Source organism: Drosophila melanogaster, chromosome 2L (genome assembly GCF_000001215.4).
Source record: "Drosophila melanogaster chromosome 2L".
NCBI lineage: Eukaryota > Metazoa > Arthropoda > Insecta > Diptera > Drosophilidae > Drosophila > Drosophila melanogaster.
The window spans coordinates 11,947,163-11,972,467 of record NT_033779.5 but is presented as its reverse complement, the minus strand read 5'-3'; the positions used below and the strand labels follow the sequence as shown (position 1 = coordinate 11,972,467).

The following is a 25,305-nucleotide window of genomic DNA, read 5'->3' as shown; positions in this document are numbered from 1 at the left end:
GTTGCGACCGCTTCCGTTAAGCAGCATGAAAAACGACAAATGAAGTTTTTCTTTATTTCTCAGCATGTTCTGCCGCTGTTATTCTGTTATTTGCCACGAAATCAAAGCATCGAACACCCCGTTAAGAACTAACAGTAGCGCCCAAAATCTTCACTTCAGTGCGCACAAAATAAATAAATCAGCAAAAGTTACTAGTATTTTGAAAGGAAGTACCACTTAAGAATTTTACTTTCCTGCAACTAAATAGATTTTTTTACTGAGCGGTTATAAAAGACCAAATATAGTCTTATGCGCAATATATAGTCTTATTGCAGTTCTATATGTTTATATAATACAATTAGTGGATTTTTTTATTTAAGTTATTACAATATCAAATTCTTTTCCGTGGAATAGACTAACATAGACGTGGTAGGTTTTTCTATGCAGTTGCCAGCGGAAGCTTGAACTTATTACAATGTAACAATCTCGGCTCGAACCTTCCTTCTCAATGGTAATAGGGATCGATTAAGGCCGCGTGCTGGTACTTCCTATGCGCCCAAAGGAAGCTAGTTCCGCTTGGCCTGGCCCATAATGATAAGGAGTGCGTATGGAGGCTGCTAAGAAGATTGCTCTAAACGGTTTGGTAATGGCCAAACAAATTATGTTTGATCGTCCAGCGGAAGTCTTGGCCAGCGAAAATGTCATCGACTCAATACACGGCGAAAAATTTGTAAACGAGAAATGTAAGAACCTGTAATCTGAATATATTTATAGTTCACCAATGAGTAATCAATATAAATACCAGTAAATGTCTATTATACAGTTGGTGTTATCATGTATTGTGTTAAGACATTGAAACGTTAAAGGTTAACCTTATTTATGTACTTAATATATATGAGTACTTATATGTAATAGAGATCAGAACTGTGTGGAATTTAAACACTTAACAGCTATAAACTGAGACTTGGATCAATTCCACTTAAATCAAAGAAACGCTAAGTTAATAAGGCAAATATAAGTCATTGTAATATTATAATAGATCTTTCCTTTCCTGTAAGCAGTGCTGTGTATGTTAGATGATATATCGGAAGAGTCCGGTGAGGAACGGCTTGATTCCAGGTGACTCAGCTCAGGTGCCTAATGATCATTGGGTTCGAAGAGCGCGGCTCTCTTATGCCAGTGCAAGCGAGAAGAAAGACAGATAAAGAGAATGGGTCGCAGAGAGAGAGAGAGTGCACGAACGAGACGTATATACACCGTGCTGGCAGGTAATTACACCTGTGCTAATACGGTTCGCTGCTTTCCCTGCGACAGAGCGAGACAGCCAGCTGTCTGAAGTTTTGGAGAGTTCGTACCGCCGCGAGGTTACAAAAACCCCGTGCCATCGTCGATAGCAGGCAAGTCGCAAAGTGGAACGCAGCGGCGAACGAGCTAAGAAAGTCAGTTGAAAACAGTGGAAACGCGGTGCCAGTCACTTTTTTTCATTGCACATAGAGAGAGGGCCCTGTATACTCAGCAGCCTACCACCAACAATCAACCAACCAACCGACCAGCCCAACCAACATACCTGTCGTGTTGGCCACGTTTGTGGCGATCCGATCAGTGCACCGTCAGCCAGCGACGCGCACACACCGAACCACACAATCCAGCAGTCTGGGAAACGAACACCACTGTATATACTATCAAGCGAAGTGTTAGAGATAAACTGATAATACAACGGAGCCGAGAAAAGAAAAGCACTAACGTGGCGTTAACTCTTTTAACTAAAAAACACTCACTCACTCAACCAAAAAAAAAAAAAAACGTCAGTAAAGACAATAAACAAAGTAAAACAAAAACGAGTCAGCGGCAAAGTGTCAATAAAACTCTCGAATTCATTAACACAACTCAAAACGTTCTATTAGTAAGCACTTGCAAATTTAAACGAAACAAAAAAAAAAAATCTTGACAGAGAGAGAGAGAGACAGAGAGCGATAAAAGGAGAGGGAACATTAGACAGAAATTAGCGTGGCCAACAGTCAAAAGGTCTAATAGAAGCGCGTGTATACGAGTCAAAATGCCCGTATACACCTCGTCGAGACCCACAAGCCATGATCGTAAAAACCACATCAACAAATGTTCGAAACGAGATAAAAAAAACAACAACCGAGAATATATGAAAAATACAGAAAAAAAAGATACAAAAACCCAGACGAGACCGCTGAGACATGTCCTTGGCCTGTAAAAGGGCAGGTGAGTTCAAAATTAACAAAATTTTTATATATCTAGGTGGTGTAGTTTTTGTGTTTTTATGATTATTGGGTGCATCATCATTAATCACCGCTATAGAGCGGATCGGCCCCGGGGCTGAAAAACCTAATGGATCTTTGGGGCTCCGAGCGAAGAAAATCTATTGAAGGCGATTGTTCGCTAGGAAAAATTGAAAACTAATTGATCTGAGCACAGTAAATTCCATTCATTTGGCTGCTCTGGATGAATGGCTTCGAAGGTTCAACTTCGTAATAGACGGGTCTATAAGGTTTCTTAACTTAAATTCCTCAGATTCATAGAGGGCTTAAAACTTTATTTAACACATAATCTTCATCGAGAAACATCTGTTGGCAACAGATTTAAGATCCCCAATTCCATTTATAGAAACCCTATTTCTTTCATCTGTAAACTCACAATCATGGCTTAGCTTACCCAACCTGCTAATAATTTTGTGGCCATAATTCGAGCTGTCAAAAGAATCGAAAAAATGGGAATGGAGGGGAAAAAAAATCTCCCCGGTTTTGTGCTCAATCATTTCACATAATTTGTAGCATAGCATTCGAATGGCATGGAAAACATTTAGCGGCGCTTTAAACAAGTCAATAAACGATTAAAATAATGATTTTTCAAAACCCCCCAAAAGAAGTCGAGATCCCACACACACACACACACATACAGTCGAATATATGTATATAGATATATTACAAAAGCACTCTCAAAAAAAGAAAAAGGAACGAATATGTTTATAACCAACAAAAGTGATATAATAAAAGGCAACCTCAGTGAGCTCAGTGCTCAGAGTGTTGGCTATAATTGCGAGCTCGACTTTCGGGCCATCGAGTGACATCATTTTTGGGCAACTTTTTATAATTCGGTTTTCATAATATCTCGAGTGTCGGCGAGCGGCTTTCGGGCCATATCTCTTGCCAAACAAGTTGTACGGTGTATATTGTATATTGTATATTGTATACATATATCGCCGAGAGCTTTAATTGCTATGACTTTATTAGGTTATCAGAGCCACCGAGCAGCTAAAGTCGATCTTGATGCCTGAGTTATGTCTCATTAGCAACACGTGTGTGCCTCGGCCGGATCGAAGACGCCGGAGAAGACGAGTGCTGAAAGAATTGCCAGCGAAAGAACCCACAATCGCTCTCTCTCTCTCTCTCTCGTTCTTGCCTCATTCCTCTATCTCGCTCGCACACACACACTCACACAGTTGCAATATCAATTACAGCATGCCACAGGAGCAGTAGGCAGTGAGCAGAGTAACTGGTTTTGGTGAGGGTAGATAATGCCAGGGTACATCGGCTACATTGAAAGGCTAATTGTCCGCTTCTGAATATGATTAAATTTATTACACACTTCTTGGAAGTGTTCGCTAGTTCTTGGTTCTAGTTCCAGTGCGTTTTTTAGTATCTGGTTTTTGATTATATGGCGTTATTTTGGTGTTTAATTCCCAACCATTCTGTCGTAAATCACATTAGAAGTTGATGGCAAATCACATAAGAACATAAATTAAACAAGCCGATCAATCATTCAACCAGATATATGCTCTATTGAGCCCGGATTGGAAAGGTTGTACAAGTCTTTGCATTCCATTGATCCTACCTGTGATCCTTTCACAGTCGCATACAACTGGTTAAGTATCCACTTGGCTGTTAGAGCACCGGAAGGTCGACCAGTTAGCCCCTTCAACCTGGCAGTTGCTGTCGCTGGGACACCTTATGCTCCTTGTGCTCAGAGGTTTCATGTTGCATTTGCCTTGACTGCATCCTCTCAGAAAATGACCCAGAGCTATCGCCACGACCAGTACCAGCAGTGCTGCCACCGTCGCTGCTAAAATAAGAACCACTGCCAGCGACGTGCCCAATACCCATTGCCCATAAAGTTGCAGCAGGAAACCGAGTTAAACCGGCAGCAGCAACAGCAGCAGCAGCAGCGGCAACAACAATTTGCAAACTCATGATGCAGCCTTAAAAGGCCGCCTCATCCGCTCGGGCAAATAAAAAGTGCGTGATTTGTGTGATGTGCCAAACCACCAGAGAGCAGAAAGGCACGGATCTTGGATCTGGGAGATCCCAGTTACCAGCTCTCCAGTCAGTCTTTCGAATTATTCTCGAGTCGAGTCCCTGGCAATCCATCAGGGCAGTCAGGGCCGACAGTTTGCCGGAGGTCTGTTGACCCCTGAGTGCTCTTCTTGGCCCGGCAACAGCAGTTGCGCATGTCTAATTGCAGTCAAGTTGGTAGTGAGATAGTGAGAGGCTCTCAGGGTTCACGTACCGGGCTCCGTGAGAATTTGCCACCTGTCAGCCAGCGATAATTGCCAGGGGGTCAGACAGCAGCAGCAGCCACACTTACTGCTGCAACATCAACAGGTAACTTGAGCACCTGAAGAGCGCTTAGCCAGAGCCATCAGTGCCCAAATCCGACATAGATTCTACTTACAGCTGGACTGCGAGAAGATTAGAATGTGGCAAGTGTAAGCCCAAGTAGCTGACATAGATGCCACTTTAACTGCCGAGATACGGTCAATATTTTATATGTGCTAGGATTACTTTAGAAATTATTTGTAATAGGTTGCAAACTCTAGTAAATCTGCAAACTGAGCCTAAAACTTCCGAGTTGAAAACGATTGAATCTTCGCCTCTAAGCTGTTGGAAATCTCTTTCATATCCCAGTTGACAAATGCAAGATTTGGAGCTTTGATTCGCTTACATCATTATTTTCAAGCTAATCCGCCTGTCAGAGATTTTGGGAAATGAGCAAAAAAACAAAAAAAAGGGCAAGAGGAGAAGAAACCAGAATAGTGACTCTGCTTCCGCTTAAATCTTTCCCCGCCCCACATGGATAACATATAAGAGTTCCCAACCAACAGCAGCTACAACATTTTTATTAGGCTGACTGGCCAAAGGTTCCCATTCAAGTGGCTTGTCACTTGTTCTGTTCTGTTTTCTGTGTTGTTGGGCACTTCTAAAAAAGTTGTCGGGTTTCCTGGAATGGCCCCAGCTCAGACAATATCTCCGCCTGTCCCCCGACTTATTTTATGTTATTTTTTTATTTATTTATTTTTTTCTCTTCTTATATATGGCATAGTAGTTGTATATATTATGTTCTCGGGCTGACGGTAGCTGACCTTTTTGTATAGGTTTCTTAGCGGTTGCTGCGGTTGCTGACTGGCTGCTCATTTCGGGCGAAGTTGTAAAATGTTGTTCAAAGCGCCGCAGAAACCGTTGGCGTTAATGATCGCCTTCGGGCATGCGACGAGGATGAGGATTCCTAATAGCTGAGTGGAGCCCACAGTCCAAGATCAGAGGCAATCCCGGGAAACGTGGCAATTCCGAAACCCTCCGCAGCCCAAGAAATCGCAATGCTGAACGTTTTTTGGCTACCGGTTGCGTTTTCACGCAACAAATGGCAACATTTAAAAGTCCATTTCGCCTGCTCATCTGCTCGGTTTTTAGCCAGGCTCATCTCCTCATCCACATCCTCGTCCACATTCACATCCACGTCCACATCCCTGGGCACAGGTGCACAGCGGGCAGCAGTCACAACATAGCACTGGCTCATATATCTTGGGTCTGAATGGTTGGCCGGAGGAGCGGAGATCTCGACGATCTTGGGAGCCATCGGGGCTCGGCTTTTGCGGTGTGGAGCTGGCTCAATTGATGCTGACAGCGAATGAAAGGCTCTGGCTGAGAGTCTGCAACTGAGACCACGGCCAGAACGGCAAAGCCCTGGGCACAGTGGTTGAAAAACGATTTGGTAGTAACATACTTATCTTAAGGGATCTTGAAAGTAACCACCGAAAGTATATGTATATTTAAAGCATATTTCTTGATATATTTTACTAAAGTAACAAAACTACAGAAATGGAACATTTAAAAAGCCAGCAAAATAGTTTCTGAGAAGATAAAATACTTTTAGGATCATATTTGCTTGTTTAACATTTCCATTTTATTGAGCCATGTAACATACGATCTAGCATGTTCAGCAGATTAGTTTTAATTAATATGTGCTACAATAGTATTAATTAAAATCCTTGCTTCCTTACATTTATTATGCAATAAATGCATTGCTGCAATACCTTGGTTTTATCATGGACACACGCTCTTGAAAAGTATTCATAAAATAGGATTTGATGGTGTTGGAAATGGATTTTTTAATACTCGCATGTTCTTGGCTTGTACTGCAGTGATTTTATAGCTTCGTTACCCCGGGACACTGTTCCTGGGCTAAGCTGCTGTGCCTTTCGGCCAATATCCCTGCCAGATGGGCAAACCAGTTTTTTGGCTGCCCATTCGAATCGAGCGATGCAGCGCAACCGCAAAAGAAGACCAAGACGATGACTTCGACTCCCCACAAGATCAATTCTAGCAGATTTCACTTTTTCCTTGGCCCGGCTCAAAGTTGGGATGTCAGTTTTTTCGGTTTTGTTATTCATTTTTTTTTTTTGGCTTTTGCAGTTGCGCTTAGTTGGCCCGTGTGTGTGTGTGTGTGTGTGGAAGGTGCAGCAGCTTGAACGGTTGCAACATCTGAGCTGCGAGTGTTCTGCGTGTGTGTGTGTGTGTGTTGCCTGCCTTGTCGTCGTTTTGTAGCCAAACCTCCCCGCATTCCAGGATCTCTGCACATTGCACATTGCAGTTTTATCTCAATGAGTTGAGCGAACAACATGTTGTTGTTGCTGGTTGCATGCCACAAATGTGCGATTGGCATGTCAAAAGAATTATGTATTGATTTTTGATTTCTGCCTAAAAGCGGAAGTTTCTTCTCTTGCGTTTTTTAAAGTGTTTTTTTTTGTTATTTTTTGGTTTTTGTGGCAGTGTCCGCCTCTTACACGAAAACTTATTAAATTCAAACAAATTAAAATCCGGGCCTTAGTCGCCATCGGCCCATTGAACATCTATCGATGGATGTGGATGTGTTACTCGTAGAGTTTGGTGAAATGAAAACGGGTTTTAGCCACAAGTGGGCGCCGCTCGGACGCAAAATGAATGACACTAAACGCTCCTGACAGCAAACATTTGTCCGCCACAGTGGTAGTTAATTAGTTTTGCACGAAATTATGTTAGTTAATTGATTAACTATCGAAGAGGGGCATAGGTATTGGCGCAGAGCTACAGGTACAGCCAAAGATCGATCTGCTCGTTCGGTCGGTCTTAAAGGCCCTGCCTTAAAAGCCAGCCAATATAAATTGCTGTGTTTTCTCCTCACTCTTTAGGATTTTCGATTTTTTCGCCCCCCATTTTTATTTTTATTTTTTTTTCTGCTGCGAGGAGCATGGGCCGGCTGCACCCACGCAAGAGTTTCAAATAAAAAAAAGAAGGAAAAAACCACAATCCAGGCTAGTCGAGATCGCTGGGTTGTGCGCTGTCTAAATATTGACATGGGCGGCCTGAAATTTCGAGGGGCCGAAAAGACCGAACCTGGTCATTGCGATCGCTGTGGAGGAGTAACCAGCCATTGGACTGGTCCACTGGATTTCGGGGAGTCAGTGATCTGCGCAGAAAGCAGAAGCCGATCTTCAGCCGCCTGATTGTCCCCCTTCGGAGGTGAAATATTATTTTCGAATAGATTTTTGCCAAAGAAAATGGTTGCTAATGGTAGGGAAGGAACTCCCTATAAGGCAAGGGATTGTAAGCCATATAAATCGAAAAGAAAAAGTATTCAATGGAAAATATTGTATTTACAATCGAGTTTACTGTTTCTATAAGTATGCAAGCCATAGAGCACTAGAGCGTGCTTCAAAAATAGGGAAAGTTTTATTTACTATCTTTAAAGATACACAATGTTTAATACAAAACCCAAAAAATAAAGTGAGGGCAAAGATCAGATGGTGAAATAGTTAAAACCTTGCGCTAAAACTAAGCTCTTGAAAAAAGAGAATGTTCCTAGCTGGCCCTCTCATCAGATCGATCTATTGTGCTATGTATCTATGTATATATATATGTATATTGAGCCCGAGGAGAGGGCCAGGGAATGGCAGATCTCGTAGATAAAAGTGGCTTAAACTATGTAAGCCATCAACGTTTTATGAGAGTGGTATAAACAACAGATACGACTTAGAACGCTCTGGTGAGTGGCAAGTTTCGTTTCGATTCGATTCGATTAACTTGTGAAGATCGTGTGCCAGCCAACACGTAACTATGAAATGTCTTTGTTTTCGACTATAATGGTATATGGTATGGTATTGTGCCATATACCATTTCTGTTTCCTCGCCACAAGTCGCTCTGTTGGCCCTAAGCTGCTCATCAGCTTTGTTGATTCGCAGTCGCTAATGAAGTTCAGAATGGCCCAAAAGCGGGATGACTGTTTTTTGTGTGTGCCTTGGTAATTAATAAAAATTTCAACAAATCCGACACGACACACCGCTCAAAACAGATACAGAAAAGCTGAAATCGACTAGATGGGTTGGAAAAAAAATTAGAGGCATTCAGACAATGGCTATAACCGTGCCAAGCTGCTTTGCCAACGCATTGAAAATTGTGCGCATTGTTCGGATGACTATACAATGTGCCTCGGTTGCTCTCTCACTGTCAACTACTTGAAACCAGAAAGGCAAAAAGTTGAAAAGAAAAAAAAAATGTACAAAAAATAAACCATATAACAGGCCCAACAAAAATCACATACACGACTTTTTCGTAACAGTCACGTTTTTTATTTCATTTATTTACTTTGCTGACAAAACAAGAAAAGTACTGGCCAAAAAAAAAAAAAGAAGAAGGAAACAGACTCGAAAATCGAGCAGAGCTCGCGCCCAAAGTTGACGCATCGTGCCAACAAACAAATCATAAATATCATGACAAAAAAAACGAGTAAAAAATGGTAGCCAACATGAAGAGGCATAAAATCAGATCTGATTAGAAGAGGAAAGGAGTTGAAGCAGATATGAAAGATAGTTAGGACAAGTAGGAAGTGGTGGCTATTCGGGCATGGGATTATGTTGTTGCATTCGATTTAATGACAGCTTCGGTTTATATCTGCCGCTTCTGCAATTAGTTGCCTCGATCTCTCGCCCAGTGTCTGTCTGTCCCAAGTGGCGTATACGCAATACGCTCGTATATCATTCGCTGTGGCACTATAGGCGCATTTGTTGTTGCTGCCTGTGTGAATGATGAGTGTTGAGTTGCAGGTAATAATTGCTACTGGTCGTCATCGGGCTTGTCGTGAGCTCAGCGCAAACATATAATTAAGATTGAGCTGAGTTCCCGCTCAAGTTGAAGTCTCCAAAAAGGTCACTCTCTCTCTCTTCTTTTTTTTCGTCTCTTAAAAGGCCATATATTAAGAAAAAGCAAAAAAAAAAAAAAAACAGAAAGAAAAGTTAAAACAGCATAGCTTGGCACAATTATGAAATATTTTTGCAAAAACGCCAAAAAGAAACAATCTCAAACCGGTTCTCGCTTCACGTAATGAAGGATAATGATGATGATGATGACGATGCGCAGTCCAGGCTGCCAGCAAAAGCAAAAGCCTCCGATCTTGAAGATTCAAGATTCAAAACCTCAGTGCCGACCGAATAGAAGTGGAGAAAAGATTTATGCCCCATACCGAGCCAAAAGGAGCCGGGCATCCACACAAGATGAAGATGAAGATGCCACTTGCCACTTGCAACAAGCGCAGCGTTGCGTCTGCTCGCCCGCAGGCCGCTTTATTTGTCAAGATTAATTACAAAAATTTGCGTTAAATCATAATTTTCAATGTTTTATGAGCCAGCCGCCCGCCTAGAACACACTGCAAAAACGAAACACCTTTCGTTGATTTACGACTCATTGTTGGTTATGGCACACACACAAAAAAAAAAATAAATAAAAAAGTAAAAAGTTGTTGACAAGCCCATGCTGCGATTGCTTTTGGCATTTTGCCTGCGAATGACATTTATCTGAACCTGCGGTAAAATGCAACGAAAATTTGTTGCCGGCCATTGGTGTTTGATAAGATTGAGTGGCGAAATATTTGGCAACTCATTGGGCGTCAAGTTGACAGAGTGCACATAAATTTGAAATTTTGTGGGAATGGTATGTCGAATTTTCAGTTAGTGTGAACATCAACATAAAATTGCTTAACAATATAATATAGTCAGAGAGTTTAATAGTTAAACAGTCATAAATATGCCTATGAAACGGCCAATTTAACACAGCGTATTCAAACAAAAACTCCATTTCCTTTGCAGTGAAATTCCTGGCACTCCATAACAACATCATCAAAGGATGGTGCGCAACTTCGGTTCCCAGGAGTCCTTTCAGCTGAACCGCTCTACTGAAGTACAGAATTACAGAAATTCAAAGCCCCCCCGCTGAAGTATGCCATAAGGTAAGTCAGCCAGAGAGATGCTGTTTATGGTTTTAATTAAACGGGGGCAACATTGGTGCGCCTCATTAGCGGCAATTTGTTGGGCATGCCGCCATCAAATCGAATCGAGTAGCCTTTTTCACGGAAGCCACACGGTCCCCAGATAACCCACAATCCACTATGCACTATCCAGTATTCAGTGTTCGCTGCTCGGTACATGTACAACCATACATACATACATACATACATAACCGATACTGGATAAGCTGGCACCGGAGTTTCAGCCCGGAGTTCCAGTTCCCGCCGCCGGACCTGCTAATTATGCATGTGTACTGTGTGACGGGCTCATGGGGTTTCTCGGTTGTTAGGTTCCTCGATTTCTCGGCTTCTTGGGGCCTTAGCCTTATCTATCAAAGCGTTGCGGGGCATAAAATTCAAATTGACACTACTGCGACGAGTGAAAGCGTGTGAACTGAACTTGAGACGTGGCACAGATAAAGATATACCGCATAGACCAAACAGTCGGCGGAGCTATATAAATTAAACTGAAACCGCAAATAAACATGAGGTTTTCCAATGGGTGGCAAACAAGTGGTGAAATAGATAACGAGTCAGACGCGTGACAAATGCATAGAGAGAACAAATTGTTTAGCAAAGAAATAGTTTAAAATCTTACAAAGAAATTAAATACATACATTTCAAAATACTTTTGACCAAAAATCAGTTGAGATATCCGTGACTCACGCACATTCTCGCAATCTCCTCATTTTCATGCATATGCAAACCGGGCAAGACAACAAACAGAAAAACACATTTAAGAAAAACAAACCAACAAAAGCCGCTGGCACAACAATCACCGAGCTTAACCCATAAATCTACACATGTTTACATTGGCTTAGCCACTCGATTTGAGGCCGTTTTCTGAGCCCGGTGCGCTTCCATATCAGTTGACAAATTTGTCAACTTGCCTGGCAACTTGAATGACATTTTCCAAACCAATTTCCCCCGACCAACCACCACCACCACCAAAAGTGGAAACCACCCAAAGGAAATCCAAACAATGGACAAACAGCGAACAACTTGAGTCAGCTGCGACGCTTTCAATTCATGAAATGGACAATTGTTGTCTCGCAACGTTGACTCAATTGAACAAGGCCCACAGAAACAGGTAACAATATTGGCCATCAGCAGCGGCAACGGTAGCAGTCAACAACTGTAATTACTCCGACTGCGATAAGGTTGGCCAAGTTGAAGTTGGAGTTGCACAAGTCAGTCTTATCAGACAATAAATTGCAGTTGGATGAGTCAATTGTTTTTACTTTAATGGATGCCTCTCTGCTTTTTGTTAATGAAAGTCATGCATGTAATAGGAAGTTATGCTCACACAGCACAGAAATGTAGAAGTATTTGTTTGTTTTCCTTCCATGGATGTCATAGATTTTCAAAGGATATATGATTGGCTTTTTGCTTAAGGCCAAACTACCAAGTTCATAGATATATAATTCGTTTTGCTTTTCCAAAGCTTATACATTATTACATTGAGTGTGATCACAACAAATTATAAAAATGCAATGTATAAGCCTATGCGTTACTACGCCTCCATGGTTAGAACATAAATCATGGCCATATCTTTATCAACTATCTGCTATCTAATGCCATCGATGCAGCTGCTACCGGCCAGAAGTCGAAGATAAATGCGACCGCGAAAACTTTGACAAGCGATTAACTTTACAATTTATCGCCGAGCAATTTGAATCGTCGTAAATCTCGGCGCGGCAGCTAACCGTGTGTTAAGAACTGGTGCCCCGGCTCATGTTGCGTCATTAATTTAACCAGTTGTTGCAACAAGTATTAGCTCAGCCATTGGGTCAGGTTCGAGGCGCTCTCTAAGTATCGCCCTGATTAAAACATCAGGCCGAGCTTGGGGTAAAGTTGTTCCACCAGTCGAGTGGAGCCCCTCCGCTGCTCCACTGGCACTTTGCCACTCGACTCCTCTTCTGCTTATCCCATGGAGTCTGTTTTTATTTATGCATGTTTAAACATATTTAATGTCATTACGGGCACCTCTTGCGCCCAGCGCCCATGCCACAAAACACGCATTTAATTATCTGCCCGGCTCCACATGCCCCATGCGCATTAATTTAATGAACGCATGCATTTCACATTTTTATCATGTCCAATTGGATGGAGGAGGGGCATTTGGAGATCTGCGAGGGATCTGGGGGCAACTCGGGGGATCGCTGGTGTATCCCGGTAGCTGTCCGGCCTGTTCCAATATATTTATTGCATCGTCGCCTTCAATGTGGTTGCTCTGGTTAGCGCTGCCGTTGTTGTCGTTGTCGTCGTCGCGTTTTTAATCGCATTTAATATTTCATTTTATTAAGCCAATCGTTGAGTCCAGCAGTTGGGTGTGCATCTGCATCTTCATCTTCATCTCCATCTGCGCGAAATGTGCATCGCCATGTCCGCGAATGTCTGCTGATCGTCTGGCGAGCAGTGAGCAATTTGCTTAATGCTGTCATAAGGCTGTCAGTTTATCATTTGCATTGCGGCGCCTTTGGCGACATGGAGATGACACTTAATAAGTAGCCAACTTAGTTGCCACCAATTGCTAGCTGGCCGTTAAGAGTGGTCAGCTTGGAGTTGGCAGTTGGTTGGTTGGTTAGCTGATGGAAACGGACGAAATGCCAGACATTTCATTACTGCCATGTGGCTGCCACAACTCTGCAGCTGCAAACTGAATACAAACTGCATTCCATTGAGCCAGCCAAGCGAAGTGTAGCAGAGCAATTGTCAATTGCACCACCCTATAAAAGAATGCACAGGAAGAAATTCTATATTTTCAAACTATTTTATACATTAAAAATCCAATGAAAGTAAAAAATGTATAATGTAATCAAAGTTAAAATGTACAGCTAGTTTATATATCAGGTTCCCATACCATCTTAAAATTTTAGTAGTTTCGGGACAAAAAATGGGTAAATCAACTGTGGCAACCTATTGAGGCAAGTTTTTGTTGCTCCTGTTTCCTGTCGTTACATGAGATGCACGTTGTAAGCGGATAGGCTGTGAGGGTTGTTCAGAAATTCACTTAATAATAATATTGCATTATATATTCAATGTGAAAGCTTTAACTGAAATGATTATCTATGAAACATTTAAAGAGTATTACATTCAATATGTGATATACAATTTAAATTCAATACTCACCAATCTGCCCTCGCTTCGTACCCATTGATACTTATGCCAATTACCATTCTCCGTTCGCCTCTTTGCAGACAAATGCCATGGACTCGCTTACAATTTGGTCTCGTCTTGTCAATCAATTGGGATCGAGTCGGGGTCTAGAACTGGAAATGGCCAAGGATGACCGGCGACCGTTTCCTGTTTGGGTTGGCAAGTTGGTAAGTTAATACTCGGACTAGGCTCTAACTTAATTAGCCGCACGACAGACTGAAGACTAAAGACTGAATGCCGAAAGCACACGACCCCGACCTCTGGTGACCTCAAAGCTGACGGAGGCGACTAATTTATCAAAATGGCTAGAAAAACTGAAATAACTCTACGCATAATTAAATCCAGCTAAAAACGAAAAATGAGTGAAACACCGCGATACTCAAATGCGTTTTTAAACCGTTGCGCAACGCCTATTTCTAACAGTTTTAAATTTTGTTGAGACTTTTCTTTGGTGTTTTGTTCGAATTTTTCTTTTGCTTAATTGCCGCCTATTAATCCCGACTCCGTTAATGGTCTCACAAACAAAAATTCTAATTAATGAAATATTTTTCGGCCTTTTGCATGCATTGTCTACTGTAGGCATTCCAGCCCACCGAAAGTATAATCAATCATGGCCCAAGACCTCATGGATCTCACAGATGGTGGAGATTTTTGGACAAAGTGAACTTGAGTGTGTTGACAAATTTGTGAGTTGCCGGCATGGATTGACAGGAAAATTGAGTAATCAATCATGGGCCATCAAACGAAGCCGACCACAGCGAATTGGCCTTCGAAAGGTCTGTTTAGTTAGTTAGCGAAATCAAGTCTTATCAACTGATGATGCACGTCGCGGCCATTATTTAAATGCTAATGTTAATTAACGAAATCACGTTAGTCGAGAATGTTGACAAAAATCTCACAATCAGTAGTAGTAGTTGCTGCTCGAACAAGTTGATTCAGGTTTGCTTATATTTTTAGTCGCTGTGCCTCGCATGCGATTGAAACGAAATATAAAATTACATTAAATTACCGGATGTAATTGCGGTGGTCGTGCCAGTCGCCTCTCTCAACCCGGTCAATGAATCACGGCCCGGCGCACACGAAATGCGTCGAAACAAAAGACTCAGGCAACGAACTCGAATTCAACTCGGCCAGATTTCAAGCGGCCGAGCACTTCACTTACGTATGTCCAAATCAGGGAAACCAGCAACCCACACAGAATGGTAGAAAAATCGAAAAACAAATGAAGAGAGACCCACACAGAAAGGCCAGTTGAGTGGTATCTTATCAGGGCTAACGATTTTGTCAAATGACAATTTTCTTGGCCCCATTGAATGCCTCTTTTTCACGCCATTCATTGACTTTTGTATGGTCCATTTAGTTGTCAATTATTTTTGATAGCCTCAGCTGAGGCAGCTGATAAGAACTGGTGACTAGCAAGCACAAGACTTGTTTAACAATCCCAGGAAATCCGTACATTGAAAAGAGGAGGGGAAATAGAGGACACCATCGGATCTGTGGCTGTGGATCCAGCTACTGCCTCTCTCCGTTTTGGCCAAATTTGCATATTGAACGGCAGTTTGTCTTGAGCCTGAGCTTTTAGTTATGGCCGAGCATTAAATTTAACTATTAAGCCATTTTCGGAGGCCAGTTTTGTGGAGCTTGACTTTCCAAACATTGTCCCCTGACAGTTGTACCCTATGGGAATTATTTTCTTTTTTTTTCTGCCGCAATTTATGAGCCAAAAAGACACAGATAGACAGAATGATTAACATGAAGTGGAGAGGCATGGGAACCTTGGATTGGCAAAGTGAAATGTTGAAAGCAATATAACTTTGACATATAATTAAACAGAAATAAAGGCTTTATTTCTTAAATCAATGGTTCACTCAATAGTGGCACACCCAAGTAGGTTTATATACACTAGCTTGCCAGCTGCAATTGAAAAAAAAAACAATTGCAAGAGTCGACTTAATTTCATCATAAAAATGCGAATTATCTCCAGATGAAATTCATTTCTTGCAACTCAATCAAGAGGCATGCAACAGAGGCTGCTGACCTATATATGGTTAATAAGAATCAACTTACATGCCCGCAAATGTATGTAGGAATGCTGGTGGCATAAAGACCATACAGATATACAGATATCCATATTGATATCTCCACCTCTGTTGCATTTCGGTTCGTGCAACAATTTTCGTCGAAAACAATTTTCAGAGCACGAAACGAAACGTAACGAAAACGGGAGGGGAAAGATCAGTGCAGAAAATGAGAAATTTTCGCAGTGCATCATATGCCACGCACGTAGAAACCAAACCAAAAGCAAACGAAACAGTAACAATCAGACAATCATGCACATAATCATGCCATCAATATATGGCAATTATCAATGAAATTTATAACAATCCACGAAATGTAACGAAAACTTAACCGACCAATAAAAATTTCATTTTTCAAAAAGGAGCGCTCAACTCACTGCAGTTCGTCATCCTCGTTCTGCAAGAAAAAAAAAGGTGGAAAAAAAAAATCAGGAAAAATACAGGGGAAAAATGCCAGAAACATGATCATGATGTGGCCAATGTTGCTGTTTTAGCCCCGTTCGCTTCGCCTTGTGATCTGCATCATAAAAACGTGCCAGATTGATGCGTGATTGAAATGCCAATTGGTTTCCAGTTGGACGCGGTTCGTTCCTCTGCTCTTCGTTTCTGTTTCTTGTTGGAGTGTGCGTGCTGTTACCGTTACCAATCCAATCTGCATTGTCATCTTGGACAATTAGAACCAGCAGAGATCTCAAAGATACATTTATTTTCGAGGTACCTAACCTAAGCTAACCTACGGACAAGAAAAGAAAAGTGGGAGGATGGAGTCCGACAGCCAGATCTTTGGTCAATATCTCAAGAGGAAGAGGGTAAAATCAATCCGCTAGATAAACAGTTAAAGCCATGGCCAAAAGGGGCGGCTGGCTGGCTGGAGGTGGTCAGGTTTCCGTTGTCCACATACCGTTGGGAGAGGTTTTGTCGCCATGGCCATGACTTGTGGTGTCCGTATGTGGGTCACACGCTCTGACGAGGGTTACCACGATTTCTTGACGGGATTCGTAACGTAACGAAAGCGGGAGTCACATTACCCACTTCAGTTCGATACCATCTATCTTCCCGCTGATTCGGGATTTATTTCAACAAATAATACATGAAATAGTCATAGTTTGTTTCTTAAAGTGTTTAACAAAGTTTGTTAGCTTTATAGAGTGTTAACCATTCGGATATCTGGCACCCCATAAATATGCATGTCGTAAAGTCTCTGGATGGCGTGCTGTCGCAGTTGGCTGATGAATGGAGTCTGCTGGCGCCACCGGGAACAGCAGAACTATCAAACTCCACCGGATGGCCGGCCATCTAGGGCAACTTGATCGACTGGAGCTCAGAGTCTGGAGCTTGGCGCTGCAAACTGCGACTCGCACTCGGTGTGGATATATCGGTGCAATAACATCTGGTAAGAGCAATCTGCGATGAAGAGCTTCCATTTGCTTTTTTTTTTTTCTTTTGTTATTTACAACGTCTGCAACTTCCACTCTTATCGCTGGCAACAAATTGACCATTTCAATTAATGAAACGCACTTAAACACCAGAGTGTTCTGTTGTCCGCCGTTTGCCACTCAAGTGTTGGCGCTAATGAACATGGCCAATCGTAAAGGCCAACACCGCGATGATCCTTTTTTTTCTGTTTCTCTGCTACTTTTCCCGCCTCGTCCCGCTCACATTTGCATATTTTGTTGTCGAGATTAAGCGCGTAAATTTGTCGTTAAAAATCATGTTTGAGATCGGCCACAGAGACACACGCGATTGCTCAAGAGGAAAGGAGGTAAGAAAAAAAAAAACAACATTCGAAACACAGGCAGCTGTTGATTTTCAACTGTTTCGAATCGAGTTCGTATTTCTCGTATTTTGATTGCGAACCGCTCGATTTGATTGATGGCTGTCGCCTCACGGCGCATGCGCGGCATGTCTATGCCAACTGACGTACTGATTTACCGTTGCCTGATAAGCAAACTAACCGAAAAAAAAAAACGAGTGGCAATTACCTCAAGTGGAGCAGCATTTGGCATTTGCATAAATTGGCCTAAAACAAAAAAAAAGGCAGACAAAAATCGGGGGAAACTATCGAGAGCCAAATGAAACGAGACGAAACGAGACGGGGCAATGAAATCGGAGCTTTCTTCGTGACTGGCGACGTTTTCCCAGCCTTTCGAGCCGAGAAGTCCTCTATAATGAGTGACGTGAACCCAGGGGTCACAGATGTCCAGAGCAATTGGATGTTACAATTTGTTTGGCCAGCGACAAGTCAATTTGGGGTTACATGCCCTCGGCGGAAATTACCAACTAAACAACAACTAGCTTAAAGATCACTTTCAAATCGTTAAAAAAAAAAATTATTTAGAAATTTACATTTTTAAAATCTTACACTAAGGTTCATTTCTTTCCCATCATACCATCTTTCCCATATAATAAAATTTTAATTTTTTAGTGCACCTACACCCAATTACCAAGTAGAGCATGGAAATGCTCTTAAGCTATCCGCTATCTAATTAGTTTATGCACCATTATAATTTTTAATTGCCTCTGCTCGCCGCAAACAAGATGGAAAATGCTGGGCACAAGGAGCGGGAAAATTCCAATTGTAATTTTATGCAACACGCAGCCGCAAAATGATTTTCACAGCAAATTATGCGGCCAACCGCAGTTGTAGCCATGGAACATGCAACATGGATTTCCCACGCATGCCCCCAATGAATGAATGTATGAGTATATATATGTACCTATATACAGATATGTGTCTCTATAGCGCAGAAGCGACTTCCGCGATTTGAACCTGCCGCAGAAAGAGAAGAAACAAAATTTGCGTTTTTGATTAAATCGTGGGATAGATCAAAGCCATCTTATCAGGGGCAATGTTTTGGCCAACGTGGGACAGAAACTGCTGGGGTGTTCAGGTTTTAGTTCGCACAATGCGATGAGAATTTCGAGTCAAAGAATGGCGGAAGTGGTGGCTGCTAAAAGATTTTCTCCAAATGCTGACGGATTCATGAACTCATTAACTTGTTTTTTATTGATTTTATTTCTAGAATTTCATAAACTAAATGAAGATTTAAAGGGTATCCAGTGCATGCGGGTGAGTAATCCAATTTAAACTGACAAAACAAGAAAAGTAAATATACCATCTAATGGTATATAGATCTCGGCACAGTTAATGGCACTGGAAGAATTCACGGGGTAATTTTTATACAACCCGTGATCTCTTAGTGGCATCTATGGTGCGAGAATAAAACATCCAAAATGAAACGAAATCCGAAACTTTCAAAGTTAAAAATGTGCTAATGTAAACTGCATTGAATCCGGTAGCTCAAACGAAATCAATTCTATCTCTTATGAAAGTAAATTAATAATTAGAGCGGCCTAATTAGCACCTTCAATCGCAGAGTGGGAACCAAAAAACAATCTAATTCATAAATTTCAAATCTACAGGCAAGGAAAACCTTTCAAAAAATGGTAAAAAAAAGTGCTGAGAAAGAGAATTGAAGGGAATGGAGAGTTTATGAGTCCGGACATGGTGGCAGCCTTGAAAAATCACCTTTCACACCGCCTAGAGTTCCCGGTTCTCTTGCTTATTTTTTGTAAATTCTTTTTTTTATTTTTTTTTTACCCACAATTAACAGTTCAATGAACCAGGTTGCCGCCGATTCTTCGCAGTCCCTTGAAGTTTCAGCCCAGCGGATGGAAGAAGAAACGAACTCACAAAGTACCAATCTCCCGAAGAATAGCACAAAGCCCATGGATAATAGCCCAATGGAGCTGTTGGGCATGCCATCGCTACAAAAAAAAAAAAGAAAAAAAGATACATACAGATACAAAAAAATAAAGGCTAAGCGAGGTAAAAAAAAGATAATTAACTTTTTTTCTTTTAGCACTAAGTATGCCAAAGAGGAAGCACTAACAACAGCAACAGCAAGAAATTACAACACATTACAATGGATGGGGGCATTCGGCAAGTGTGAGAGCGTTCCCTTAAGTCGGCGCTACCCGTCTCTCTCTCTCGCTTCCCTTACAGCCGTCTCTTTCCAACGCTAAACGCTTCAATGATTTTGTCATGCATAAATTTTGCAGGTTTGCTGAAATTTCTGCACTCCGCCGGGCGAGAATCAAATAAATTCCGGCACAAAACTCTTTTTCCCTTCTGGCCAAGTTCCGCTCGAGCACATTTATGCGGAAGAAGAGGGGTCTTTTTAATGATGACGCTTCCTGTTGGCCGGCCGCACATATATTTATGAGACACCTTGGCGTTGATAAGTCCCAGACGAAGCTTCAATTGAAATTTGTACTTAATTAAGTCTGGTATGGCGAACCGGCGTTTCTTTGATCATCGACTAAGAAGGAATTCTGAGAATTCGTCAAGTAGCCTACACTTGGGAGCAATTATTCACTTAGGCTTAAAAACAATATTTTTTAAACGCGGGAAAATAGAATTTACAAATATTTTCTCAAAATAAAAGGTGGGAAAACAATTGTAGAGGCAATAGTTTTTTATGAAAGAAGTTTATACCCCAAAACAAGAAACTGTAGAAATTCTATAGCAAACCTATATATAAGATTAACAATTTAAATATTCGACTAATTCGACTTTTTTAATTAATACTTAGATATGTATATGAAAATATGAAAATAATTTGTTGAAATCATAAAATTGTATTAGTTTACCAATAAATCAAGCAAGCAACTTAAGATATTAATTTGGTTTTTCTTGAATGTGTTTTCCGTTGACTTTTAAATAAAAACCAAAATTGCAATGAGTCTAACGAGCTGCAACAAAGTTGCATATTTTTCGTATTATAAATAATGATATTGTTAATGCAATCTGCATTCCATTGGTTCATTATATTAGTTACGGAAGTGCATACATATAATCCAGCCAGCTGGTAGGGAAAACAAATTGATTGGCGGCAAATGGTTTAAATTTCTGCATAATTCAATGCGCACGCGTTCTGGTTTTAGTTTCGGCAATTTTCTTCTCCTTTATTTTCCCGCAAACACAGCTGCAGAAAATGGTCAAGAAAACTTGGTGGGAACCATAAGAGAAGGGGGACGCAGGAGGAGGATGTAGTTGGGCCTGCTCCGATTCGGAATCATTAAATAGACGACAGGCGAAATCGAAATTGCAGTGCCAAAGTTGCCGCCTGCTGTTGTGGCAGTTGGAGTTTTTTGAAATCTGAGATGGGAAGATAGTTCTTCTTATCTAGGTACTTACTTTTTGGTAGTACAGCTGCAAATTTTATATCATACACATCCCAAGCTTTTAAGAAAACATTACAGATTAAAAGTTACAGATTACAGATTACTGTTATGACGACAGCCATTACCCAAGAAAAAACCTAAGAAAATAGTTCAAGACAATGTAAAGCTCAACTCATTTAAATATTAATACATTATTATTTGTTTTTGTACAAGCTTTTGTACAAGCTGTACCTAAAGTTAAGATTTGTACCTGAATCCTTCGCATCACTGGTGGTAAGTTGTTGTTGCTGGTGTCGCAGGGGGTTGTTGGGAAAATTTGAAAATTACCTTTAATCAGAGCGAAAATGAGATGGCTAATTTGAGTGTGCCGGAATCGGAATTTGGCTGGAAAATGGAAAATGCCGACTGTGGGAATTGCCGTTCTTGTCATTTCGGTCAGTGGGAAAACTTTTTGGCGTGGGTGGGCGACAGAGACAGCAGCTGTGCGTCGGAATGCGTGCCGTCTCTTTCCCGCTTCGTTGATCCTAAACTCGATGAGAACTGGACTTGGTTCACATAAACAAAAGAAGTCGCTGACCATGTTATGCAAAATTGCCGCACGGCACAAAAAGATCTAAGATAAAGCAGTGGACTTAAATATCTAAAGATATATTTTAAACATAGGTGAATAGACTGCTAAGGTAAAGATATTCACCAATGATGTTTGAAATATGATTTATATTGTGGTTCCAAGATGATATTTCGATTTTTAGATCCTAATTACTAGAAATATATGCAAACCTTTTCAGCAAACTGTTTCAACTTGTTTATTTTGACCAAAATATAGCATAGTCTGTTTATGCCTATCACAAGTTGGTAAATAACTTAAGCTATCTTATAAGCTTATTTTAAATGTTTTCCTAAGTGCTCAGATTTTTCTCGCCGTGCAGTCAGAAAGAGAGGCAGCTAGCACGCGTTGCGCTCGCCTGTTTTGATCTATGAGCTGCGATTACGAGGCGCAGCTAAAAGCTGCACAAATAAAGCGCGGCGATCTGCTCAAGTTGATCCCCAAGTGAGGCAGCTGCTGCGAATTTTTGCTCCGTTGCTGCCAGCAGTTGCAAATGATGATGAGGCAGCGGCATCAACAACAATAACAGCCGCCACAGCGGCAGCAACGCGACTCGGGCCAGGAGGCCATGACAAGCGACAAGTTGTCGTTAGGCCCAAAATTAGATGCATTTTGTATGCCAGGCATAGATCGCAGGCGAGAGCAATAGCTTACACTGCGAAAAATAAGCAATTCTTTCAATAATATAAAAGTAGTTTTAAATATCATCTGTCGTACGATCGCATTTGTACAAATGGTTTTGTATAAAACTCTGTTAGGGATATTGTCCATTTAATTGCATCATCTGCAGCTCTTTTTTCCCTCAGTGTAGCCATTCACCTATGTGGGAAAGAGAAGGCCAGCCGGCGAGTTGACTGCAGTTATAGGCTTAGGGTAAACATTTGGCGACGCATCAATGCAGCTGGCCAAGAGCTACAAAAACAGCAACTACAACAACAACAACAGCGAAACATCATACAGCAACAACAAGCAACACAACAACAGCAGCAACAGCAACAACATTAAGCTGCAGCTTGTGGAGTGTGCAAATATTTTAGCAGCAATTTTCAGCTTAAATGCCTGCAAAACGAGGCGCATCGTGTGCCCAACAGCTTTTGGCGGCTCAGAGGTTTTCTTTATACATATGTATGTATTTCCCGGTATGATAATTATGTCCTAAAGTTGAAAACAAAATCCGTTGCGAATAATATGAGAAAATGTAGTATTTAAATTTAATAACCAACTGTTTCTACATTTGATTTAAACAGTTAAATTGTTGTTAAATTTAAAGAATATAGAAATTTTATCAGAATATAATGCTGTAAAAATATTATATATTATATATATTTTTATTTCAAAATTAACTTGCATCGTATCAAACAAACCTCTTAAATTAAAGCAAGCTTTTATTCCCTGTTAAAAGTTAGTACCCAGTATATGAATATGTAAGTACATTATGTGAATCACCTGGCAATTAGTAAGGAATCACACGCAAAAGGGGTTATATTCGAAATATAATAATAACTATTTTATCACAACAGAATCTTGTGAAGAACCTATATCTAGAAACTCCCAATTAATAGGAAGCATACGCTAATTTCGATTACCGGGTAATTAAGTAATATCTAAAACGAGCCAGAGAAGCCCTTAGAACCAGATATTCAGATAGTAGTTCTCTCTGTTTTTCAGATACTCTCTCTCTCTATGGGATCTTCGGGGAATTTCCTAGTGCTAATTAGTAAGCGGCGTACACGTGATGGCAATGACTCTTGATATCGGTTCATAGATCTCACAATGCAAAACAGATACCCGGTTGTTTTCAGTTCCAAAGATCTCTGATATCTCTGATAGCTCAGCTATCGTATTGCGTCAATGTGTGACGACCTCGAAGACGGATCTACGTAGATATCCCTAAATCAGAATCCAATGTTCGGTTTTTGTTTTGGTATTCCGCCGCTGGTTTGGTTTGTCCCTGAATTTGTGCAGCAACCCCGTTCCCGATTCGAGTTTCCGTTATGCCCCCCTTCCACAGTTCTTGTTGCGTGTTGATTGATTTTATGCGAATTTCTGATACAAATTTATTAACAATTCAAATTGCAAGTTGAAGTTAAAAACTCAAGGCAAAAAGAACGGAAAGAGTAGGTTTTAAATTCAGTGGCTGTCAAACTGTTTTGGTTCGAGCCTATGAGGCGCTTAGCTTAGAAACCAACCAAACTGGTGAGTTTTGCTGTGTGCCTAACTAGGCTGCGGTGAGTTTATTGATTTGAAATTATTTTTAGTTGTTGTCTGTAAACATTAATATTTTGAATATTTCTATCTTTAATAGTAAGTAAATAATTCAATCCTCATTGTATGATATCATCGCTTATCTATTAATGAGATTATTGTCACCAACTACTTGTTTACATATTCAATCTTACGCTTTTGCAACTCATCAATTTTCTTTGAATACTCATCTGCTGCTTGCTTGGCGCGAAGAGTAGCTTCATTTAAATCGTAAATGGAAAACGGATGATAGTTGTAGGTGAACATTTTCGTCTGCCCATCAACCAGTTGATCCTGATTTTGAACACACCTTGGGCTTATAAAGTAGGGTAGCTTCATATTGGATACGCCGTCCACTTCCTCAGCTTTTTGCTCAAATTTTTCTTCGGAACTTGCGTGGGATTTAATCAATGTCGGGAATCTGCGAAAATGGGTCAGTGGCCAGATGGGAAGTTTCTTTGCGCTGCCTCTCATCGTGGTCAACATTTTTGCTAAAATCGGAGACAGGAAGTAGTAGAGGTTTTTCGGAATGATGTCCAAAAGTCAAGAGGATTCACTTACTAGCTACGTTTTTTTCTCGTTTTTTGAGCTCTGAGCTCGAATTCGGTTTTTGTGTGCTGCTTTGTTTGTGTGCCACGGACTTGACATTCGCAGCGCAGGCAAACTGTTTCCCAGTTCTTCAGCACTTGTTTTTCTTTTCCCGCTTTTCCTTCTGCCCATGTCAAGCCCATTGTCAAGCCGAAGGGCTTAAGGCAACCAGTCGGGCTGCGCTTTTGATGAACTTTTAAGTGATTTCCTGGCGAGGACTCACTTGCGTCATGCACAACAGCTGCAAGTAGCTCACCATGTCACTTCACCAGGGGCTTTTTATTTAATTTACCAAATTTTGACATTAACCGATGTCGCTGAGGCGCTAAAGTTGTGCAGCTTGTCATTATTTTAAAGCTTAACAAGTTGTATACAAGATTTATTTCCTAAAATCAGTATTAAGTGTATTTACTTGTTTTGTTAAGAAACTGGTGAAAATAGTGAAATTTAATTATTTCTGCCTTCTAATCTACCTTCAAAAGGACTTAACAGCTGTCAAATAGAAGAAACGTTTATAATTCAACGAATCCACTGGATTTCCCAATTTATAATAAATGATTGCATAATCAGATTTATGAACACCTTAGACCTTAAATCAAAATGTTTACAAAGGAAAGCTTAAGAATTTACTAAGTATTTACCGCAATCTCCCAATCGATGTGGTTTTCATCCGACCACAATTTTCATTTACCTCCGACTGGTTTTCATTACCTCTTGCCACTTTATTATTGCCTTGGCATCTTAACAGCCACAGCAAAGCTAACCTTTCCTCCCTTCCCAAGTCAAACACTAAAGTGCAACTTTATTTTTAAGTGTACACGAGACAAACTTTATGGAATGGAGCA

At 41.0% G+C, this 25,305-nt stretch overlaps 1 protein-coding gene, 1 long non-coding RNA gene and 1 other non-coding gene across 6 annotated transcripts; 2 read left to right on the top strand and 1 right to left on the bottom strand.

Annotated features, from left to right (window-relative positions):
* The first annotated feature begins 1,373 nt into the window (after positions 1 to 1,373).
* Positions 1,374 to 20,268, top strand: lncRNA:CR43314 (long non-coding RNA::CR43314). Of its 3 annotated transcripts, NR_047940.1 has the most exons (3): positions 1,374 to 2,211; positions 10,401 to 10,540; positions 13,798 to 16,238. It is a non-coding gene; the product is annotated as a long non-coding RNA::CR43314 (long non-coding RNA). The 3 variants fall into 3 exon arrangements; NR_047937.1 differs by having other exon boundaries at positions 10,401 to 20,268; NR_047941.1 differs by having other exon boundaries at positions 10,401 to 16,238.
* Positions 18,965 to 19,058, top strand: mir-bft (bereft). The gene has a single exon (NR_047938.1). It is a non-coding gene; the product is annotated as a mir-bft precursor RNA (primary transcript).
* A 3,396-nt stretch (positions 20,269 to 23,664) lies between the features above and the next one.
* Positions 23,665 to 24,527, bottom strand: CG16964 (uncharacterized protein). 2 transcript variants are annotated; one of them, NM_001298926.1, is made up of 2 exons: positions 24,434 to 24,527; positions 23,665 to 24,363 (listed from the first exon to the last, which is right to left on the bottom strand). In NM_001298926.1, the coding sequence occupies exon 2, from the start codon at positions 24,356 to 24,358 to the stop codon at positions 24,002 to 24,004; it is 357 nt and encodes a 118-aa protein (NP_001285855.1). In that variant the 5' UTR covers positions 24,359 to 24,363; positions 24,434 to 24,527; the 3' UTR covers positions 23,665 to 24,001. The 2 variants fall into 2 exon arrangements, with proteins under 2 accessions (NP_001285855.1, NP_609526.1); NM_135682.3 differs by having other exon boundaries at positions 23,845 to 24,363; positions 24,434 to 24,503.
* Between the last annotated feature and the right edge of the window lie 778 nt (positions 24,528 to 25,305).

What these genes read in the sequence shown, in the direction of transcription:
- CG16964 (NM_001298926.1), bottom strand. Translation starts at nt 24,358, where the DNA reads ATGTTGACCACGATGAGAGGCAGCGCAAAGAAACTTCCCATCTGGCCA.